This window comes from Pteropus medius, unplaced genomic scaffold (assembly GCF_902729225.1).
Source record: "Pteropus medius unplaced genomic scaffold, Ma_sr-lr_union100, whole genome shotgun sequence".
NCBI lineage: Eukaryota > Metazoa > Chordata > Mammalia > Chiroptera > Pteropodidae > Pteropus > Pteropus medius.
In genome coordinates this window covers 17,592,427-17,612,487 of record NW_024349796.1, presented here as the reverse complement: position 1 = coordinate 17,612,487, position 20,061 = coordinate 17,592,427, and the positions used below count along the sequence as shown (strand labels likewise).

The following is a 20,061-nucleotide window of genomic DNA, read 5'->3' as shown; positions in this document are numbered from 1 at the left end:
AAACAATGGCTCATTCGTTTCTGCTAAAATGTGAAGGTATTCTTTCAAAACGCTTTCCTAGAAATGTGTAGTGACATCTTTTAAAACGAAAGTGAAAGTCTAGATTTATAACCGATAAAGTTCATCAGTAATTAACAGAGTAGCTGCTCTGGACAGTTCAGATTTATTAGGTTTTTATGGTGATAGAGCCCTTTCTGTATTATTCGATTATAAAAGAAGCACAAACTCATTGGAGAAATAAGGGAAAGATTGAAAAGGCAGGAAAAAGACATTTCCTTAAATTTTACCACATAGTAGCCAAGTTTAAACTTCTTGGTGTATGTTTGTCCATTTTTTCTATGTGTACTTTTACACAGTGATTATATTGTGATACAAGTTTGTATGTAGCTTTTTGTCATTTAACGGCTTAGGGCATTTATTGCCCCATGCTACTAAAAATCTTTTAAAATCTATTTTAGAAAATATTTTTGGATAATAAAAGAAGTAGAAAATTTGAAAAATGTATAATATTATAAGAAAAACAAAGACGAACCACGATCCTACAACTCATCGTGAATACTTTGGATATTTCCTTCCTTTCTCTTTAAACGTGTTTTCCTTCACGTCACTGAGATAATACTTTTTGCAGCCTGTCTTCCTTCACTCGTGTCTTAAGCAGCTTCCCACAGGATTAACAGTCTTTTTGTGAAATTTATTTTTAATGTCTGCATAATGTTATGTTATACCAACATGTCAAAATGGGCGCAACCACCCCCGACCCAGGCAGGGCACTCCTAACAGTTCAATTCCTTGTCTCTTGGGCATGAGACCTTCTCCCGTTGGTCACTATGATTGTCCCTTTTTCTTAGGACGCAGAATCCCATTTCTCCAGGGATCCTTAATAGTTAACTTTGCATTTTCTCAGTATCAGAATCCACATTGGTGAGTCTTTCTTCGCTGCTTATACACAAGTGTTTTCGTTTTGCTCTCCCACTGAGGTGTCAGTCCTGAGGGTAGAGACCAGTCTGTGGTGCGCATTAATGGGGGAGCCCACATCCCTCAGGAGGCTAGTTCTGTCCCCTTCTTCCTCCTCTGGCTCTAGCCTGAATGGAAGTGGTCATCTGCTTTATGATCTTGCTTTTCTGATCATAGGATTGGTTAAGGGCTAGGCTCGTAAGCCAGTCTGAGCCAATCACAAAATTATCATAGCAAAGATCTGTATAATAATAACCCTTATATGCTGTCTATCATATCCGGCCAATTGTCTTAACTTAAAAAAAGCTATAGAAGAAAATTTTGTTGCCAAAACTCTTTAAAGTTCTGGCCGGAAATTCTTCCTAATCTATTAACTTCCTTTTGGTTACAACCTAAAAATCGATGCACAATTGAATTTATTTCATCTTCAAATAAGGCAAACTCCAAGCTCTCTAAAGTTACACACTCTTATTTGCTGACTACCCCTTAAAACTGTGATGTGTTCATTTTACATAACAAATATTACCAGATGCTTATTTTGAGCCGGGTATTGGGTTGAAATTTTTGCTCATTTGTTCCTCTTGACAAACCTCTGAGGTCAGTACTGTTAATATCTGTTTCTAATGAGGAAACAGAAGCACAGACAGATTGAGTAACTTGCCCTGGGTCACAGAGCTCGAGCCAGCAGAGCTGGAATTAATTCTTAAATCGTATTATGCATAAGGGCATAATGAAGTTTACACTGAGGCGTGTGTAGAAATGGAGATTCTTGCGACCTCCTAATTCAGAACCAGACCAAGAAAAGGTGAGACTATTCTTTAGATTTTTTTTACATTTACCAAAAAATTGTGATCTCTCACCTGCAGCCTTTAGTGACTGTGAATTTGGCTGAGAATACCTGTCACCGCCTCTGACTTCTGTAATAGGATGAGGTTCTGCCACATGTGATTGTACCTCCTGCACGTCTCTGCGTCCTCACGACCGTCTCCTGAGCTTCGGTCTCTTACGCCGACGATAACTTCCTGACCGGCTGCCCTGCCTCCAGCCTCTGCGTCTTCAGTCCATCTCCCTCATCATCACTAGCATTAATTAAACAACAAAACTCATGACGTCGCTTTCCTGGTTAAAACTCTGCAGTGACATCCTTGCCCAGAGAAAAATAGCTGAGCTCCTTGACATGACACGCGAGTCCTGCCACCGCCTGGTCCTGTCGTCCCTCTGGTCTCATCAGCTCCCCTTCTCCCGCTTGAAAGCCACTGGCTCTGGCAATTCTGAGCTCCTGGCGGGTCCTGCGGACAGCTCTGTGGTCTCACAGCACGGTGCCTTTCCAGAGTCTCTCCCTGAAGTCCCCTTTCCCAAGCGTCTCCTAATCACTCTTCTTGCCCCTTCGAGAGTCTGATCTTCAGAAAAGGATCAAACCCAGTGCAGAACGTGAGAGGCGATCACCAAAAGATTGTCAGTCCCCTTCCACGATGCGCCCTCTTTCCCTGGCAACGCTGATGATTCGTTCTACTGTATACACTACTTAGGTTTCTCTAATTCTACTAATGAGAATGAATTTGCATTTATTTAAAAAATATAAACCCGCTTTAAAATCGATTCACTTTAAATAAACTCGTTTACAGCTTTTTATTCAAATTTATTGTAGTCTTCATATTCAAGTAACAGGAATGAAGAGAAACCCTACAGTCTCATCCCCAAATCAAATCAATATTTCATCTGTGCATCTGATACTTAGATCCTACCCACGTGCAGGTTCTGTTTCCTGTATCCATGGCAACATGCTCCGTGGACCTGCATCTTCCTCCTCTTCTGCTGATAATGTCGTGCATGTTTTTCCCGATTGCTTCTGTCTCACTCGTTCCTGACTCCCCTCCTCTCCGTCTCGACCTTTCCTCTAGGAAACCAGTTTGGTGTGCGTCGTTCCACACCTTTCTCTTGTTTCGTCTAATCGGTTATATCTGGGGAGGGGAAGAGACGATTTTGTTATTTGTTTTACAGAAATGAGACTATGTAACGCATGTGTCTCTTCCTCTTGCTTTCCTCATTCAGTGACGCATGGAAATCTCTCCCGGCTGACAGACGTAGCCCCGCGTCCTTCGTGCAGCTGCCTAGGATGCTAAGGGATGAAAAGCCACCACGTGTCCAGCGACTCCCGTGTCCACGGGTGTGCAGGCGGTTTCCAGTTCTTCGCCATCACCCCCCCTCCTCCCGTGCCGCAACGGCGAGCTCAGCTCCACCCACCGTGGTCCACTGATGCTTTCATTTCCGTGGGATTTAGTCCCCCCAACGGGCCTTGTGCATAGAGGGTCATTTGGAGCATGGTTTATAAATAAATAAATGCACGCAGCCTAGTGCCATACATTCAGAGACGTTCGGGAAGTGATAGTAACGACAAGAATATTTGACTATGTGGTGTCTAGCAGCCTTTTGATGGAAAAAGGTATGTTTTCTGGCAATGAGCAAGTATACATCATCGAACGAGAATTTGTTAGGAAAAGCACAAAAGACAACCTGGCAGCACAGCAGCTGAGCGTCATTGTCGCAAAGCAGTTTTGCTCCTGGACTTGCGAGGCCTTCCACGCTCGCCGGAGCTCCGGGAATGTGGATGCAGATCCCCGACCGCGAGCTCTTCGCACCACGAGGCCCTTTCAGCCAAGCTCCGCTTCGAAAGACCTCGCCAGCTGCCTGTGTCCAAGCCGGCGACTTAAGCATTAGGAAGGTGTCTGTTTAAGGCAGTGTGTGTGGAGGAGCATCCTCTTAGGAGTCAGAACACTGACCCTCGGCTCTGCCAACCTGGAGCAAGCCTCAAAATCCCTGTTTATAAAATCCAGCTCGCGAGAGGGTCGCCACCTGCTCGGCGGTACCATAGCGAGGGACAGATGGGATCATGTAGACGGCAGTGTGGGCAATATACTGAGTACAGGGGCACTTTCCTGTTCTTTGGCTCACCAGGAAAGAACGTTTCACCACTTAAAAGAAGGCGATGTCACAGCAGCCACGTCATGCAGCATGAAAGAACAGAGCGACCGATACAAAAACCAAGGCCTCCGTGTCAGCCCTTGAAAACTACGGGCGGGCAGTTCAGCGGACGTCTCTAACGTGAAAACATTTACGGAGCTGCCGCGGGCTTTAACGTTTCACGGCTCACGGAAATGAACGGGTATGATCCCCGCCCCCGACGTCTCTATTTTTAACTCCTGGACAGCGTGCGATGTGACATCCCCGTGGCCTCTCGCTAGCCCTGGCCCCTGCCCGCCCTTGCAGTGCACACGTGCGGCAGGGATCCAGCTGCTCTCGGACGCTTCCTGTCCCACTGCTGTTGTTTGTACTGTGACGAAGCCATTGGGAATTGGTGCTTCCGGCGATGAACGCACCCGGTATGCCGTGCGGGAACGGATCTGCGGCTGGCCGAGCAGAAAGCACCGGCGAACGTGAGGGACCACGCATCCCAGACACGGGGCACGCTGTGAGCCCTTGCTCTTCGGGAGGACAGAACGCCGGTGTCAGGAGTTCCGGGAATGTCCACGCCAGTTGAAATTTGGCAGTTGGTTCCTTCCGGCTGTTCTTAGAGGTATTCGCTCTACAGGAATTGAAAAGTGCCTCACGGTTATAGCTTAAGATTTTTTATGTTTCGCAGTTTGTTTCGATTCTTCCCTTTGGAAAATGGAGGAAAGTGGGTGTTTACTGAGCAGTGAAGGGCTCATGAAATTCTGTAGAGTTAAACCTGAATCGTCACAACTGTCAGTAGCTGGTAGACGCAGAGGGGAAAAAAGTCATCACATGTGAAGCACACAAATGAACGATTATTATTAATGTTTTACCTTCCAACCGCGTGCGGTGGCGGCAGGTAGACAGTGCAGGAGAAAGGAAGGCGGAGACTCCTCGGGGTGGTTTCGAGTCTCAGAACTTGTCAGGGACTAGAAGTCACCGTTCTCCGGCTTGCCTCTTACGCTTCCAGCGTGCGTCAGTCAAAGAAAAAGGAGAAACAGAGAGCTGTTGAGATTGAAGCTGCCTTTATTCAAAGTCGTTTTTCAGTCTAAATCCTTTTATCCAAAGGGACATTTTAGTTGTCGATCATTTTACATTACTTTAAAGAGTTAACTATTAAAATTTAAAATGTAACACAGAAATACAGTAAATAAATATTTTGGTACCTGCTCCACATTCTTTTATTCTACCAAGACATGGGAAAATGTGGATTTTTAAAAATTCTTGGAGAAGAAATATAAAACGTAGATCATAAGGAAAATGGATACATGCAAACTCTTAGAACCGTCTCTTCAATTTTCTGTCAATCTAAAATTGTCCTTAAAAAGTGAATTCTATTAAAAAAGAGACAAGAACAAAACTCATTTCCATTTTACTCAATATCCTTGTTCTGGGATTGTTTCCATTATCTATAAGATGTAAGGGTAAAACAAATATAAAAATATTCCTGCAATATGTTCCTTTTGAAAGTGTCATACTTTCTATTTGAACCACTTCCAGATTTTAGTCTGGACTCCTATTTAATGTGACTTAATTTAATACAATGTAGACTTTTATTTCCTTTGTAAGGAAAGAAACACATGGACAATTTCTTGTTCCCTATTATCTCTAATAAGTTTAAACCACGCAAGTCTTCTTTACAAAGTTAAGATTTTCAGATGTAAGAGCAAGCTTTACATTTCACAATTAATTGTTCTCTAAAGCTAAGAACTAATAAAGCAGATTTTTAGAACTTTTAGAGGACACAATAAAAACGTATGCAATTTTACAACAGCCGATAATGTGAAACTTTATCATAACTTGAAGTGGTATTTTTAGTATTTAAAATTACACTTATTACTCTAAGTTTATCCTGTTAGCTGTTTTTTTATACATTGATATAAAAAAAAGTTTACCCATTGAATACAGTAACAAATATATTCTAATTGCCGTAGTCTAAAGCAGTGCTTAGAAACCCCGATGCTTAGTGTTGTTTCTCTGATTACTTTGACAAGATTTTCTGAGTTTAATTTTTTTTATTTCCCAGCTATCTTTCCGAGACTGGCATGCTGATTTTTCTGATTAACTCTCTCTGTAGCTGGGTTGGTATTTTTATTTTCTATTTCTAAAGAATTGAATAGCACCGCGACTCCAAGTGATGCGCTGGTATCTTATAAATGCTCAAGGTACGGCTTCTAATGTTGAAAAATAGAAAAATAAATTGACCTTGATGAAGTGTGTCTTCTTTTGTCTGTTCCCAGGAAAGTTTATTTCAGGTATTCCTACCGCTGAATGATTAGCGTTAACAGCTTTTCTCCTCCATTTTCTTTCAGAGTGTCTCTTCATCTTCCTGATATATGGGGTGCATGACACAGAGGTAAGTCTGCTCGGAGTATCTCAAGGCTGACAGAGTGAATGAGAGAAATGACAGGTTTCTTATCTTGATAACTGAGGAACAAAGTTGGCTTTTCATATGAGTGTCCTACTGCCCTTCATGCTTGGACTGGCTTATATGCATCCCGGCTCACCATTAAACACTGACACCCGGAACAAAGGGACAGCCTCATTTCTCATAGGCGCTAACGGATATTTTACTACTGCCTTAAGTTTTTAATTCTCAGTCCTTTTGATATTTGACTAGACCTGACAGTATCGAAGTGTAACGGCTTCAGTGGCGGAATGCTTACATGTATTTGCATGGAGTTAGAACAATACTAATATTTCTTATCTCAAAATGCTCATTAAATGTCTTCTAAGTTTTCAAGAGGGCTCAGAGAGGCCCGTAAGGAATTGTTAATAATCTTTATGGTTTCGATGGTGAAGTTTCTCAGGGAAGTCATTTATTATTGAATTATGAGAAGTTCGTTAGCTAGAAATACTTTGAGAAAAATGGAGTCGTCATTTCATTAAGAAAACATGCTACGTACATAAGTTATTGTCCTAGTTCTACTTGTTTTATGAAAAAAATTCCTGTGACTCGTGAATGCTTTGTCAGGAAAGTTGCTGGTTTAGATTGTTGCATGCTTAATATGAAAGTGAGTGCCTCGTGTACATTAGGCACTAAACAAATCCTTGTTTGATTTTTGTTGAAATAACTTTGATTTCAAGATGTCAACCTTGTAATATTTCCAATTCTCAGGATTGTATACTGGGGAAGCTGAGTGAATCCTAGTGACCTTAGAAGGGCCCGGTGTGCAATTGTTCACGAGTCACATAAGGGGCCAGGCAGCAGTGTAACCTGGCAAGCAGGCTCATCAGAGCCAGACTGAGAAGGTGTTGGCATTTAAGCAGCATCTGATGATGAACCTGCGTGTGGGCGTGTCTTACAGGGCTGCTGAACCTGGATTACACGTGGCTTTCTTTTCCAGTAGCCGTCAGGTAGGTTGGCAGCAAGACTTTTTTTTTTTTTTTCCGGTACCTCTAGTGCGGTTTCCTGTAGGAGTCCTCCCCGCAAATGCAGAAAATATGTGCGCCATTATTGGAGTCCCCCACTGAGGACAGAGCGCGGTGCGCCCATTATTAGAGTCCCCCCACTGAGGACAGAGCGCGGTGCGCGAATAGGTGCAGAGCACTTGAAGTTGCATGTTTCTCGGTGGAATCAAAAGTACCCCAAGGGAGGCGCTTTCGGGTCTGGATTGATTCGATCGGTCCCCGGACCGCAAACTGTAAAGTGCAGAGGGCCCCAACGTGCAGGCCTCAGTCTGCACCCCCGTCCTCCGCCCCACTCCCGCGGAGCTGCGCGCCCTCGGGGTCCGCCCCCACCCCCACCGAGCGCCTCTCCCGCAGAGGCCCGCACCACGTCCGGCTCCTGCACGGCCGCCCACCAATCGCGCCCCGCCGCCGCCGCCGCCGCCGCCGCCGCCGCCGCAGCCTCCTTTCCGAGGGTCCCCAGAGCCCCGCCCCTCCAGCCCCGGGCCGCCCCTCCGCCCAACCGCCCCGGTGATTGACAGGCGAGCCGGGCGGAAGCTGCGGCGCCTGCGCGCTGGCCGCGCAGCGCTCCCCTCGGGCCGGGCCGGGGAGTTCCCAGCAGACCCCGCGCCGCGCCTGCGCAGTGCGGGGGAGGCTTTTAATTCCATTGTGGAGAGGACGGCGTTATTTTTATTAACTGGAGGCGGCGGCGGCGGCGACGGCGGCGGCGGGACCGTAAGTGCCGCCGCGGGCGGGCGCGGGGCGGGCGGGGCGGCGGGGGGCGCGGGGGGCCGTGCGCGCGGCGCCGCGGGGAGCGCGCTGCGGGCGGGGCGGGCGCTGCGGCCGGGCGGCGGCGGCGGCGGCGGCGGCGGCGGCGGGGCGGGCGCGGGGTCCCCGCGGGCCCGGTCCCACCGCCTCTCTCCTGTCCCCTCTCCCCGTCCCTCCCTCCGCAGCCAGGCCTCGTCCGGGGCATGAAAGTCGGCAGCGGGTTCCCGAGCGGCGGCGGCGGCGGCAGGCGGGCGGAGATGGAGCCCAGCTTCCCGCAGGGTCTGGTCATGTTCAACCACCGGCTCCCCCCGGTCGCCAGCTTCACCCGGCCGGCCGGCCCGGCCGCCCCTCCCCCGCCGTGCGTGCTCTCCTCCGCTACCTCCGCGGCCCCGGCGGCCGAGCCCCCCCCCGCGCCGGCCCCGGACGTGACTTTCAAGAAGGAGCCGGCGGCGCCCGGCGCGGCCTTCGCGGCGCAGCGGACCCCCTGGGGCTTCCTGCAGTCCCTGGTCAGCATCAAGCAGGAGAAGCCGGCCGAGCCCGACGAGCCGCCGGCCCCCCAGCACCACCACTACGCGGGGCTGTTCGCGGGCGCCGGCGACAGGTCGCCGGGCCTGGGCGGAAGCGGGGACGGGGGCGGCCACGGCGTCATCCAGGACCTCAGCGTCCTCCACCAGCACGGCCCGCCGCCGCCGGCGCAGCACCCCCGCGACGCCCTGCTCGGCGGCGAGGAGCCAAAGCACGACGGCAGCGTCAAGAAGGCGAAGAGGCCAAAGCCAGAATCTCAGGGAACCAAAGCCAAGCGGAAGCCGAGCGCCCCTTCCAAGCCGGCCCTGGCCGCGGCCGGCGCCGGCGCCCTCCTGTCGGCCAGCCCGAAGCCGCACGTGTGCGACCACTGCAGCGCGGCGTTCCGCAGCTCCTACCACCTGCGCCGCCACGTCCTCATCCACACCGGCGAGCGGCCCTTCCAGTGCGGCCAGTGCAGCATGGGCTTCATCCAGAAGTACCTGCTGCAGAGGCACGAGAAGATCCACAGCCGCGAGAAGCCATTCGGCTGCGACCAGTGCAGCATGAAGTTCATCCAGAAGTACCACATGGAGAGACACAAGCGGACACATAGCGGAGAAAAGCCATACAAGTGTGACACCTGCCAGCAGTACTTTTCGAGGACCGACCGGCTGCTGAAGCACAGGCGCACGTGCGGGGAAGCCATAGCCAAGGGGGCGGCGGGCGCAGAGCCGGGGGCGGCGGCCCACGGCGGCGCGGGCGGCCTGGCTGCGGCGTCTCAGGGAACCGCGAGCTCTTCCAGGAGGAAGGCCAAGGCGAAGAGCGTGGCCGTGGACAGCAAGGAGCATAAGGCGGCCAGAGCGAGCGAGGCGCAGATCGCGAATAACGTGGCCATGCAGAGTTACTCGGTGGAGATGCCCCCTCTGGCGGCCGGCGCGGGCGGCGTGGGCGCGGGCGTGGACGACCTGCAGAAGAGGGTGCCGAAGCTGATCTTCAAGAAAGGAAGCAGGAAGAGCACAGACAAGAGCTACCTGAACTTCGTGTCGCCCCTACCAGACATAGTCGGCCAGAAGTCTCTGTCCGGGAAGCCCGGGGGCTCGCTCGGCATAGCCTCCGGGACCGGCGTGGAGGCCATCGGCCTTCTCCACGGTGCAGCGGGCAAACAAGGCCAGATCAGCAGCAATTATGACGACGCCATGCAGTTTTCCAAGAAAAGAAGATACTTACCAACTGCCAGCAGCAACAGTGCCTTCTCTATCAACGTGGGACACGTGGTCTCCCAGCAGTCCGTCATTCAGTCCGCGGGGGTCAGCGTTCTGGACAGTGAGGCCCCACTGTCACTCATCGACTCCTCGGCCCTCAATACTGAAATCAAGTCTTGTCACGACAAGTCTGGGATCCCCGACGAGGTTTTGCAGAGCATTTTGGATCAGTACTCCAGCAAGTCGGAGAGCCAGAAGGAGGACCCGTTCAGCATAGCGGAGCCGCGGGTGGATTTGCACGCCTCAGGGGAGCACTCAGAATTGGTTCAAGAGGAGAACCTGAGCCCCGGCACCCAGACCCCTTCAAGCGATAAGGCGAGCATGTTGCAAGAATACTCCAAATACCTCCAGCAGGCTTTCGAAAAGTCCACTAATGCAGGTTTTACCCTTGGACACGGTTTCCAGTTCGTCAGTTTGTCTTCACCTCTCCACAACCACACTTTGTTCCCAGAGAAACAAATCTACACTACGTCTCCGTTGGAGTGTGGTTTCGGCCAATCTGTTACCTCGGTGTTGCCGTCTTCATTGCCAAAGCCTCCTTTTGGGATGTTGTTTGGATCTCAGCCAGGTCTTTACCTGTCTGCTCTGGATGCCCCCCATCAGCAGCTGACGCCTTCTCAGGAGCTGGATGACCTGATAGATTCTCAGAAGAACTTAGAGACGTCGTCAGCCTTTCAGTCCTCATCTCAGAAACTGACTAGCCAGAAGGAGCAGCAGAAGAACTTAGAGCCCTCCGCGGGCTTTCAGATTCCATCTCAGGAGTTAGCTAGCCAGATAGACCCTCAGAAAGACATAGAGCCTAGAACAACCTACCAGATTGAGAACTTTGCACAGGCGTTTGGTTCTCAGTTTAAGTCGGGCAGCAGGGTGCCAATGACCTTTATCAGTACCTCTAATGGAGAAGTGGACCATAGAGTGAGGACTTCGGTGTCAGACTTCTCAGGGTATACGAGTATGATGTCCGATGTCAGTGAGCCATGCAGCACGAGAGTGAAGACGCCCACCAGCCAGAGCTACAGGTAAGGTACCTGGCGGCCAGGCTGGAGGGCGACCGTGATGCGTTTGATTTTGAGAACACTGCCATTGGAATGTTTCTACACGATCCTGTTAAGAATAATGTAATGCCCTTTCAATGCAACTTTTCATATTTAGTTTATTTTGTTAGCGTGATTTTAGCTCTGTTTGTATTATGATTTTTAATCAAAATCAATAGATTAAAAATAGTTTGACATTCAAAGTGACAATGTTTAGCAATCAAATTTACATGTATAGATTGTCAGGGAATAGCCCAAAAGTTTTAAATGCAAAAAAAAAAAAAAACCTCTACAAAAAAAAAACTAAACAAAACAAAAAAAACAAACAAAAAAACTTTGTTGCTAGGATTAAGGTTATTCTAATTGCTTCACTCTCAGGAAAGTAATAACGCATGGGAATTCTGTACGTTATCACTGTAATGGAATATCCAATTTACAGATAGTATGATACACATTTCATCATTTGAGTAAGGGATCGAGAACATTTCAGATTGCTCTCTCTGGGCTGATAGGATACACATTTCATCGTTTAAGTTAGGGATCGAAAACGTTTCAGATTGCCGTCTCCATCTGGGCTGATCCAGAATTCTGAGATGTTGGCTACCTATATTTTGTTGCAGCTTTTAAATGTACTCTGAACTTCCAGACCACATTCATTCCAGCCTGGTAGAACAAATATTCTTGGATCTTTGATCAAAGCCTGGAATGATAGCTTTAATAAAAGAAGGAAAAAAAAAAAAAGCACCCTCTCCTTATCCCGCTGTATCAAGGCTGTGAAGTCATCAAGAGCCCGCTGACATCTAGCAGTGTTGAAGCCCAATGGCTGGTTCCAGTATTAGAAATCAAGTTGGAATTACACAGTTCTTTGAAATTTGGGGTATGCGTTATTATTATTATACACGGCCTAAAGACACCGTCCTCTTTTCTGTGTTACTACATGCCACCCACACTTCTGGTGGGTTTTTTTTCCTGCTGCTGTTCTTCATCTAGCCTCTTTCTAAGAGTTCTGGGCCTGCCTTGTTCCCTCTTCCGGTCTTGACAGTTTCAATTTTAGAATGATTTACATTCCACAGGTAATTCATTATGCATTTCACATGCCTATGGCATCCAAATACTAAACCATAAGGTGAACGTCCCCCCTCCCTTTGACAAAAGCAAACCCATACGGGTTTCATGTCTAATCAAGCCCGCATACTCAGAGCTGTAGGTACCAATAAGGTAATTCCAGCTGGTGATGCAGCCAATGGGAAGGGTCGGCGTGACTGCGTTGCAGTGACGTCAGAAGCTCTTGGTGGGACCGCAGCCTCTCTGTGCATTGTAAAGGGTGCGTTAGTCAGTGTTGTACAGGGCTCCGCTGAAGCCTTCCGAACTTGCCATTGATGCTGATTGCCATTTGCAGCTCCTCACGGACAGTGGCTCTTCTCTAAACCACTTTTTAGCAATTGTATTTTTTTCTGCTTATATTTTTAACGTGCTTTGGTGTTTATGCGGATGAGTTTCACGTACTTTTGGTGTTCAGTCTCACGTTCTGTTCTGACGCAGGGCAGTGCGCCTGCTTGTTTGCAGTCTTGTGTAATCAGCCTGCCACAGGCCTCCATGTATAATAAAGTGATTAATATTGTGCGAGTGTAAAACACTTCTGTTATGAAAGCAGTGTTTGGAAAATAAGAAATTATTAAAAATGGTTACAAAATACTAGTTAATTTCCTTCCCCCACTTTCCTCCCTTAAGCGTGCTTTACCAGCGAAAGGGTCACCTATTTGTCATTGAAGATTCTCAGAAAATGTGTTCAGTCCTCTTAAATACACTCAATTCTAAAAAGTCTGTATTTCTCATTTCGTGAGTGCGGTCGAGCCTGTCGGGTGCAGAGCACAAGCTGCGATCAGGATGGCGAGGACCTTCCCGCTGTATCTCCAGCTGTATTTTCCTCCCGTGTTTTGTTTTATACAGGTTTTGAATTTCTTTAACTTTTATTGTGTGTACTGAATACTGCATATGTATTATTCTGATTGTTTGCTCTAGTTTACTACCAATAAAATACCTGTTAATCACAAAATTGAAGAAAGGAGATATCACTTAATAACCAGTCACACTTTTCAGGTTTTTCTATTATAACTATGTTTCATAAAATATTCATGGAATAATCTGCAGTTTAGGGGCTGGTATTTTTATTGTGTGTGTGCGCGCTTGTGTGTGTGTGTGTGTGTGTGGCCAACAACATTTTATGTTCGTGAATATAAAGTGTGTAACTTTATATTCGCGTTTCTAGGTTTATTTGAAAATTAGTTGAATCTTTTCTGTTCGAGGCACACTATGGAAGGGTAGGAATTAAATATGTAAATGAGAACACGTTTTACTGGAACCGGGTTGGCCATCCTAAATATGATTCCAGAGAGATTATTTATTGAGGCTTAATTTTAAATCAGGTTCCAATATCTTTTGGTTCTAGATGTGTCCTTTTCGCCTCAAAATGGTCGTAATAAAGTGAGTATGACACAAATAAAAATGGTCTTGAGCATTTTTAGTAGTGAAAAAAACGTCTTATTAAATCATATTGCGATAGTGTTTTAAACAGGTTTAAAGAATAGAGAAATGAGAAGGGAAGACCTAAAACGTGTAAATGTCGACGACGCAGAACAGGTATTTTGCAAGTTAGTAAACATGTTAACTTTTAAAGATGCAGGGCGAATTGTAGACAGCTGTGTAAGATGAGAAACTCGTGCTTTGAAGTTTAGTGCTACAAATGTTGAATTAGTAAAAATCTTAAAGGGCAGAGTAGGCCTTTGAGGCTTTGCCGTCTTCTCAGGTATGATGACATTATTGTAGGGAAACGGTAAATTATGTCAAGCGTACCCGTGGATTCCTCTGCCGAGAAGTACCCGCTGGTGGGTGCGCACGATTGGGACGAGCGGACGATGCCCTCTGCTGCAGGGCGGCCGGTCGCTGGCCGTGGGGGTTCTGAGCAGCAGTGGTTGCTGGCCGTGGGATTCTATCGCACAGGAGTGCTCAGCGGGCCCGTGCTCTGTGTGGACATCCAGCTCAGCCTTCTCTGCAGGTGACTCGTTTCTTCCAGGGGGACGCCGGCATTCCTGTGGTACCCCGACCACCCCCTCCCTGTGGCATGTCATATCTGAATGCGATCGGCCTGAAGGTTTTAATTTTGAGAGTTCGAAGTGGGAAACGGCTTTTCATTCGTTGTGCAGCCGTGAATTCGGGAGCAGCACGGCCGTCGTGACCGTTCCTGTCAGTGATTCGGGAGGTGATTCGTTGAGGAGAGCAGGAAAATGTGAGAAAAAAATCTGTACTTAAAATTTTAAGTTAAAAAAATGCAAGCAGTGATAAAAATGTTTCTTCCTCAAATTTAGTTTTCTGTTTTACACTAATCAGATGAGAGAGGCAGAACAAGTTTGTTCCTGGTTTCTGGCATTTGGTAGAGTCACTGGCCGGTTGTGGCATTTAAGCCTGAACTGGGTGACTGACATGCCAGCAGTATGGCCTCTTGAGGGACGTACACAGCCCTCAGCCTCCAAACTCGGGTTCTTGTTAACCTGAAGAGCTTCCCTCAAAAAAAACTAGCTTCTGAACACCAGAGGGACACTTGGACAGTCAAGAACAGCCGAAGACTCACTTTCTCGCTCAGTGTTTTGGGCTTCGCATTTTCTCCGAGATGTAATGTCAGGATTTCACTTTTAAAATGCGAGGCGAGGATCCTTGGTTCGTGCGTCAGGCCGCACGAGGCCGCGTCAGTGACGTCCCACGGCTGCTTCGTTTCGGGAGCCCGCCCGTGACCAGGGCGCAGGGCTGTGCCCCGCGTCTGCCTGCTGCCCGCGTCTGCCTGCTGCCCGCTGCGGCGGGACACGCTCCTGGCTTTGAGGGAGGATGTCAGTCCCCCTTGCTGTCGTTTCGAACGTTCTTAATTCATTGTTAAAATGAACGTTAGCGTGAAGACAGCGTCTGGGAATTCCGTCCTCTGAGCCTTGATCAGGAGAAGTCCTGTGAGATGGTAGTTTTCAAAGAGAGGGCGTGTGCTTTTAAAATCACTTCTACTTTCTTTGTACCTGTCTTTTTTAAGATACTGACCACACGTGAGTGTGACTAACTTAAGGAGAGTCTGTCTGAGTTCCTCCTGGTGACCTCGGCTCTCGGGAAGACCTGCACAGCGTGCGGTCCTGGGCTCCTGAGGCCACACCCATCCATACCTGGGACACGTGTTTGCAAGTCTGTCGCGTGCTCACAGAACCCTCCCCTGCCCCATAAACGTTCCTTAACCTGTGGACGCCAGGTTCAGAACCCCTGCCTCAGAAGGCTGCCTGAATGTTAAAATATTATTGTACAAGTAATTTAGGAAGTCAATACCTAAACTAAAAAAAAACATCGGATATTACGGATACTTTAAAAAGTCCTCATCTGCGATTTAACTACTTAGCCTCTATGGAATACATTTGAGCCACATAAAGCTGTAGAGTTCTGTGATAAGGTGGTCGGACGACGAGCTGGATGGAATTTGTAATTCTGTCCAGTTTCTCATCTGTGTGCCAAGGTGGTAGTCTTCCATCACGGTGCATGATGGCTACGGTCATCTGCCACCGTGTTTCGGTCGGGCACAGGTACCCCCGCGAGCTGTGGCAGAAGTGGGAGCCCACAAGCAGCCCGCACCTTTCCACCAAGAATGTCCCTCATCGGGTCTCCGGTTGGCCGGGTGGGACGCGAGGCAGGCCGAGCTCCTGGAAGCCCCGACGCAGGTGTCGAAAGAGTGTCTCTTGGGAAATGTAGACACATAGCCCGAGAAGGATGTAATGGTTTGGACCTTACACTCCCCGGGGAGAACTGGTTCTCGCTGTCTGTGGGGCGGACGAGGATGCCGGGCAGGGCAGGCACGTCCGGCAGGCAAGCAGGTGTCGCTTTCAGAGGGAACCGGCCGTCCGGCTTCCTCCAGCGACCCTGGGTCTGAGCGCAGAGGTCTCGGGCCCTCCTTCCTCTGTCATTCTCGGCTCAGGCTTCGCTCTGTTGTGGGGCAATTAATAAATAACTCGCAGGGACACCCGCGGCGACTTTCTGTTGACATTTCCAGCCTAGGAAAAGGATGGCCGGTCTTCGTGTTTATACATTAATTTTTTTCCTTAGTAACTCATAAAAACAGCTTCCAAGGGGCGGTGAAAATTTTAAATAACTTTTCTAACAGAGTTGCAGTCAAAATTACGGGTCTATGCTATTCTGTGAATATGCACAGAATTTAGGGATTAAGGCAAAAGCTCTGACTCTCCATCCCCAGCCCACCAAAAGCAAAATTTACAGGCACAGTGTAAAGGCGCACCGTATGATGACGAGGGGGAGGCGTGAGTGATTATAAAAAGTTGGAAACTCCCTAATTAATAATTAGAAGAGAGTTGTTTGGTTTCCACTTGCGACTAGCCCGTGTGTGCCCTGCTTTAAGTAAGAAGCATGTTTCGTGTAAGTAAGCATATCTGTTGGGACCTTAAGGTTTTAGCTGGGGGGTAAAGTGTTAATCTTGAGGTTTGCGATAAGTACGGTTTTGAAGTCTGGAAGTGACAGTTGTAGATGAATTTTTTGTGACCGGATTGCAAACTCGAACAACAGCATCAGCACTATGGCAATTTTCTGTCGGGCTGCACGGCAGCGAGGCTCTTCCAACAGGAAGCCAAGTGCGGACGTTTGAATGAGAGTTCTCCTTTCTGGAGGGTCATGAGAACTGTCAGTGGGGGTCATTGTGAGTCTCCACGAAGAGACAGCCCGTGACCCGGGTCCCTTTCCTGGCGGCACTGGGAAAGGTCCTTTCTGAGCCTGCGTTTTCTCAGCTGGTGGCCGAAGCGACAGAAGTGCCTTGCGGAGGTGAGCGCGGCCGAGAGGAGGCCCGAGTCCCGTCTCGCAGGTGGGCGAGGTCGTGGCGTGCGCATCACCGCGAACGTGTCTGCAGCTGGGTCCCCGCCGTGTGAGCCTCACCCATGAGCTGGCGCGCGGGTGGCCCCCCGCGCGCGTCACCGGCAGCCTGTCGGTGGACATCCCAGCGGCGTGTGGCTGGTTTCTCAGGTGAATTACGGTGGAGCTTTATCCCTTTGGATTTGGGAGACGATGCTGCACAGGTCCCAATGCTTAAGGCATATGCCAGCGACGCCCGCTAAGACGCAGACGTGTCTGCGCGCACTCACGTCGGGGAGAGCCGGCTGGCAGCAGCGAGCTTGTCGGCAGCCTCGCTCTCAAAGGTCTACTGTGAAAATTTGCCAGAGTAATCTGGAACCATTACGCTCTTCGCGTTTTTAATTGCCTCACTTTGAGTAAGGAAGAAATTAGGTTACAACTAGATGAACGTAGACCGTTCAGGTTCTTTTTTGACTGTGTGGAAACCTGTGAACGTTGAACATAGTGTAAGAAACAAGGCATCGAAATGGTTGTGACACGTTTATCTCTGAACGGGAAGGAAGGACGATTGTGTAAGGAAAGGGCGAAAAGCGATGTACGGAGGTGGCCGCGGACGCGTTCGCCATTCATCGTCAGGAGACCTCAAAGATTTGAGAGCACTGGGGGGCGGGGGGGAGGGCGCCCTGGCCGGCGCCCCGGCCGGCGCCCCGGTCACTGCGGTGAGGCAGGGCTGTGTCACGGGGCTGAGCGAGAATGCGACCTAGGTTTCTGGAGGGCTGGGAGGGTGCATAGAATTACAGTTTTTAGTTTTGTTCGCTCTTTGATTTTATTAAAACTTTAGAGCAAATCAACATTTGGCAAGGAGAGAAAAGTATTAATGAATGACATCGTGGTATCTAGGGTGAGAATGCTGGTATCTGTGACCCACAAAAGGGGAAGAGAGAGTATTTAGGGAAAGACGAGAGGAAAAAGAACCGCTTGCATAAGAGTCTGTTTCTAATAAGAGCATTTAAATGTTCTCTCTCGAAGCCTGAGACTTTGAATTACTGTCTTGTGTTCACCCATAGCTTGCTGTGTTTCAGGGAGCATACGGGTGTCACCCCCTGCAGCTCTAACAGGAAGCCGGGCTCAGGGGGGTGACATCATACTGCCCGCAGACGGAGAGCTGACGTTGAACCCGGCGTCTCTGACCTGGAGTGTGTGAACAGCTTGCTCCTGCGCCTCTGCCTGGGTCCCGCACGTCACCTGTGCGTGGTCTGCCTTTGAAGACGGGCTGCACGGTCCTCTGCATTTCCCCCGAGTCAGCAGGAGCGATGCATCTGTGTGTCTCGGTCGAGAGCTCAGGCACATTGGGCAGAACCTGGCCCCGCCCCTTCCCCGAAGTTGGGGCCCTGCCACTGTGAGTGATGACATGAGCTCGTGGGTGAACAGCGCTGCCCTGAGCTGTCTTCACACTCTTCAGGTGGCGTAATGTGGACGCAGCGCTCAGCCCTGTGCCCAAACTGGCCAGGGCTGATGCACAGCGTTGCACCCACGCAAGTACTGGGATCAGCTCGGTTGCAGCAGATACACACCAGGAACATAAACACGTGGGTTTCGGATGGAAATGGTGATTTTTTTTTTTCTCTCCCTGTTCATGTATATTGACTGCTGTGAGCTGGACCCAACAGGAAATGGTAAATGTTAAAAAGATATGTGTCCAATTTAGATGGCATTTGTCTTTGAAGTACAGTGTCCCTCTGATGTCCCCAGCGATACCAGGTGAACTAGATAGAAATGAGTGTTATAGAAAGGCCAACAACATATTGATTTTCAGAAATCATGCCCTTCCACCGCGTGGGCCCCTTAATTTAAGAAAAAGCAGCACTGGTCCGACTAATTTGTAATACAGGGTATAAGAACATTTTCCTCCTTAGCTAAATATCAAGTAGTAAAGAAGGAATTATAACAGGAAACAAACTTTGCTTTTAAACCGTGACAGCTCACCTGTGTGCAGTTGAAATGTACAGCACGCGTGTAGAATGGTACAGGAGTGGACGTATGATCCCGGCATAATCTCAGGGCTTCTTCCCATGGCACTTAATGATGGAAATCACACTTCCGATTTCCGAACCCAAAGGAAATATCATGCATTTTATAATTTAATAAACGATCACTCCGGATGATGTTCCGTCACCCCCCAGCTGGAACTGTGGCGCAGAAACGTCGACAGTACCATTTGTTACAAAGAATGTTCAGTCCTGAAACGTCAGGTGGCATTTTGGCTGCTGAATGTGAGAACAGAAATTCAAAATATTTGTAGAATTGCCTTTCATAATTCAGTTGGTGATTTTGTTTCCAAGCCACGTATAAAGAATTATTTAGGTCATCAAATCTATTCTCACGACCTCTCTCCCACCACGTACTTGCTTCGTAATATACTAGAACACAAATTTCTGGGGCTGAATATGAGACATGGCCGAGGGGAGGAGAGAGGAAGCGAGCTTCTCCCGTCAGCGAGAAGGAGCCGCCGCCCGGCCGGCTTGAGTCGGCTTCCAAAAAAGCTCGTTCCCGACAAGCGTCCCGAGAACATTGCACTTCGCGGAACAGGCGACAGTTGTGGAATCCTTTGTTCATCAAGGTTTGAGGCACACGCGGTCCCCCTGTGTGCTGAGGCCGGCCCTTCCGGTCTGCAGGGGGCCGTCCGGTGCTGGGCAGCAGCAAGGTCTAGGCTTAGAACCCAGCGTAGGTCAAGGCCTTTTTTAGTAGAAAACTGCAAATTTTCACTTGGTAAAATGACAACACATTTCTAGAAAGGTCTGTTGAAAGGTGAAAATTAAAGATACTGAGTTTTTGCACTGCGAACATGTGAAATGAGTCATCCCCTTACAAAACGATTACTATCGTGTATTTGAATAGAATCGAACACAGAAACCGCAAACTCAGCTTACACTTTGGGAATGGACGTCTTAAAAATTAGTTACTCCTTCCTGCCATTTATTCTGTGAAGCCATTAGGTTAGCTGAAACTATTAATTGGTTTATAAATAATCTTAAGTTTAAGTCGTATTTTTTCCTCTTTTGCAAACACAGCATCACTTGATTTTAAATTAGGCGTAGATAAAAAGATGCTTTGATAATTTTATAGCTGTACATTGCTGGTTTGATTCCTAGTTGCCTTTTGTAATAAAAACGAGCGGAGCCTGTTGGCAGAGGCAGAGCCTAAGTTGCTTAAGTTGGGAGCGACTGCTCAGTGCCCCTCTTGATTTTGGTCCCCAATTTGTTATCCAAATGGAAACCGGAGGG

The 20,061-nt window shown here is 48.6% G+C and overlaps 1 protein-coding gene and 2 long non-coding RNA genes across 5 annotated transcripts in view; 2 read left to right on the top strand and 1 right to left on the bottom strand.

Moving 5' to 3' along the window:
• Positions 1-7,145, top strand: part of LOC120619243 (uncharacterized) — a 60,624-nt gene extending 53,479 nt beyond the window's left edge. Inside the window, exons 7-10 of the long non-coding RNA XR_005657438.1 lie at positions 1,821-2,409; positions 3,007-6,110; positions 6,258-6,301; positions 7,064-7,145. This is a non-coding gene — a long non-coding RNA (uncharacterized LOC120619243). The remainder of the gene's footprint in view (positions 1-1,820; positions 2,410-3,006; positions 6,111-6,257; positions 6,302-7,063) is intronic.
• On the bottom strand, positions 2,182-7,870 carry LOC120619242 (uncharacterized). 2 transcript variants are annotated; one of them, XR_005657436.1, is made up of 4 exons: positions 7,721-7,870; positions 6,151-6,327; positions 4,779-4,950; positions 2,182-2,915 (listed from the first exon to the last, which is right to left on the bottom strand). It is a non-coding gene; the product is annotated as an uncharacterized LOC120619242 (long non-coding RNA). The 2 variants fall into 2 exon arrangements; XR_005657437.1 differs by lacking the exon at positions 7,721-7,870 and adding an exon at positions 3,469-4,611.
• ZNF281 (zinc finger protein 281) lies at positions 7,851-11,669 on the top strand. Of its 2 annotated transcripts, none has more exons than XM_039883514.1 (2): positions 7,851-8,067; positions 8,286-11,669. In XM_039883514.1, exon 2 carries the CDS (start codon positions 8,304-8,306, stop codon positions 10,887-10,889), a length of 2,586 nt encoding a protein of 861 aa, XP_039739448.1. In that variant the 5' UTR covers positions 7,851-8,067; positions 8,286-8,303; the 3' UTR covers positions 10,890-11,669. The 2 variants fall into 2 exon arrangements, with proteins under 2 accessions (XP_039739448.1, XP_039739449.1); XM_039883515.1 differs by having other exon boundaries at positions 7,959-8,067; positions 8,290-11,669.
• Positions 11,670-20,061: the final 8,392 nt, after the last annotated feature.

What these genes read in the sequence shown, in the direction of transcription:
- ZNF281 (XM_039883514.1), top strand. Translation starts at nt 8,304, where the DNA reads ATGAAAGTCGGCAGCGGGTTCCCGAGCGGCGGCGGCGGCGGCAGGCGG.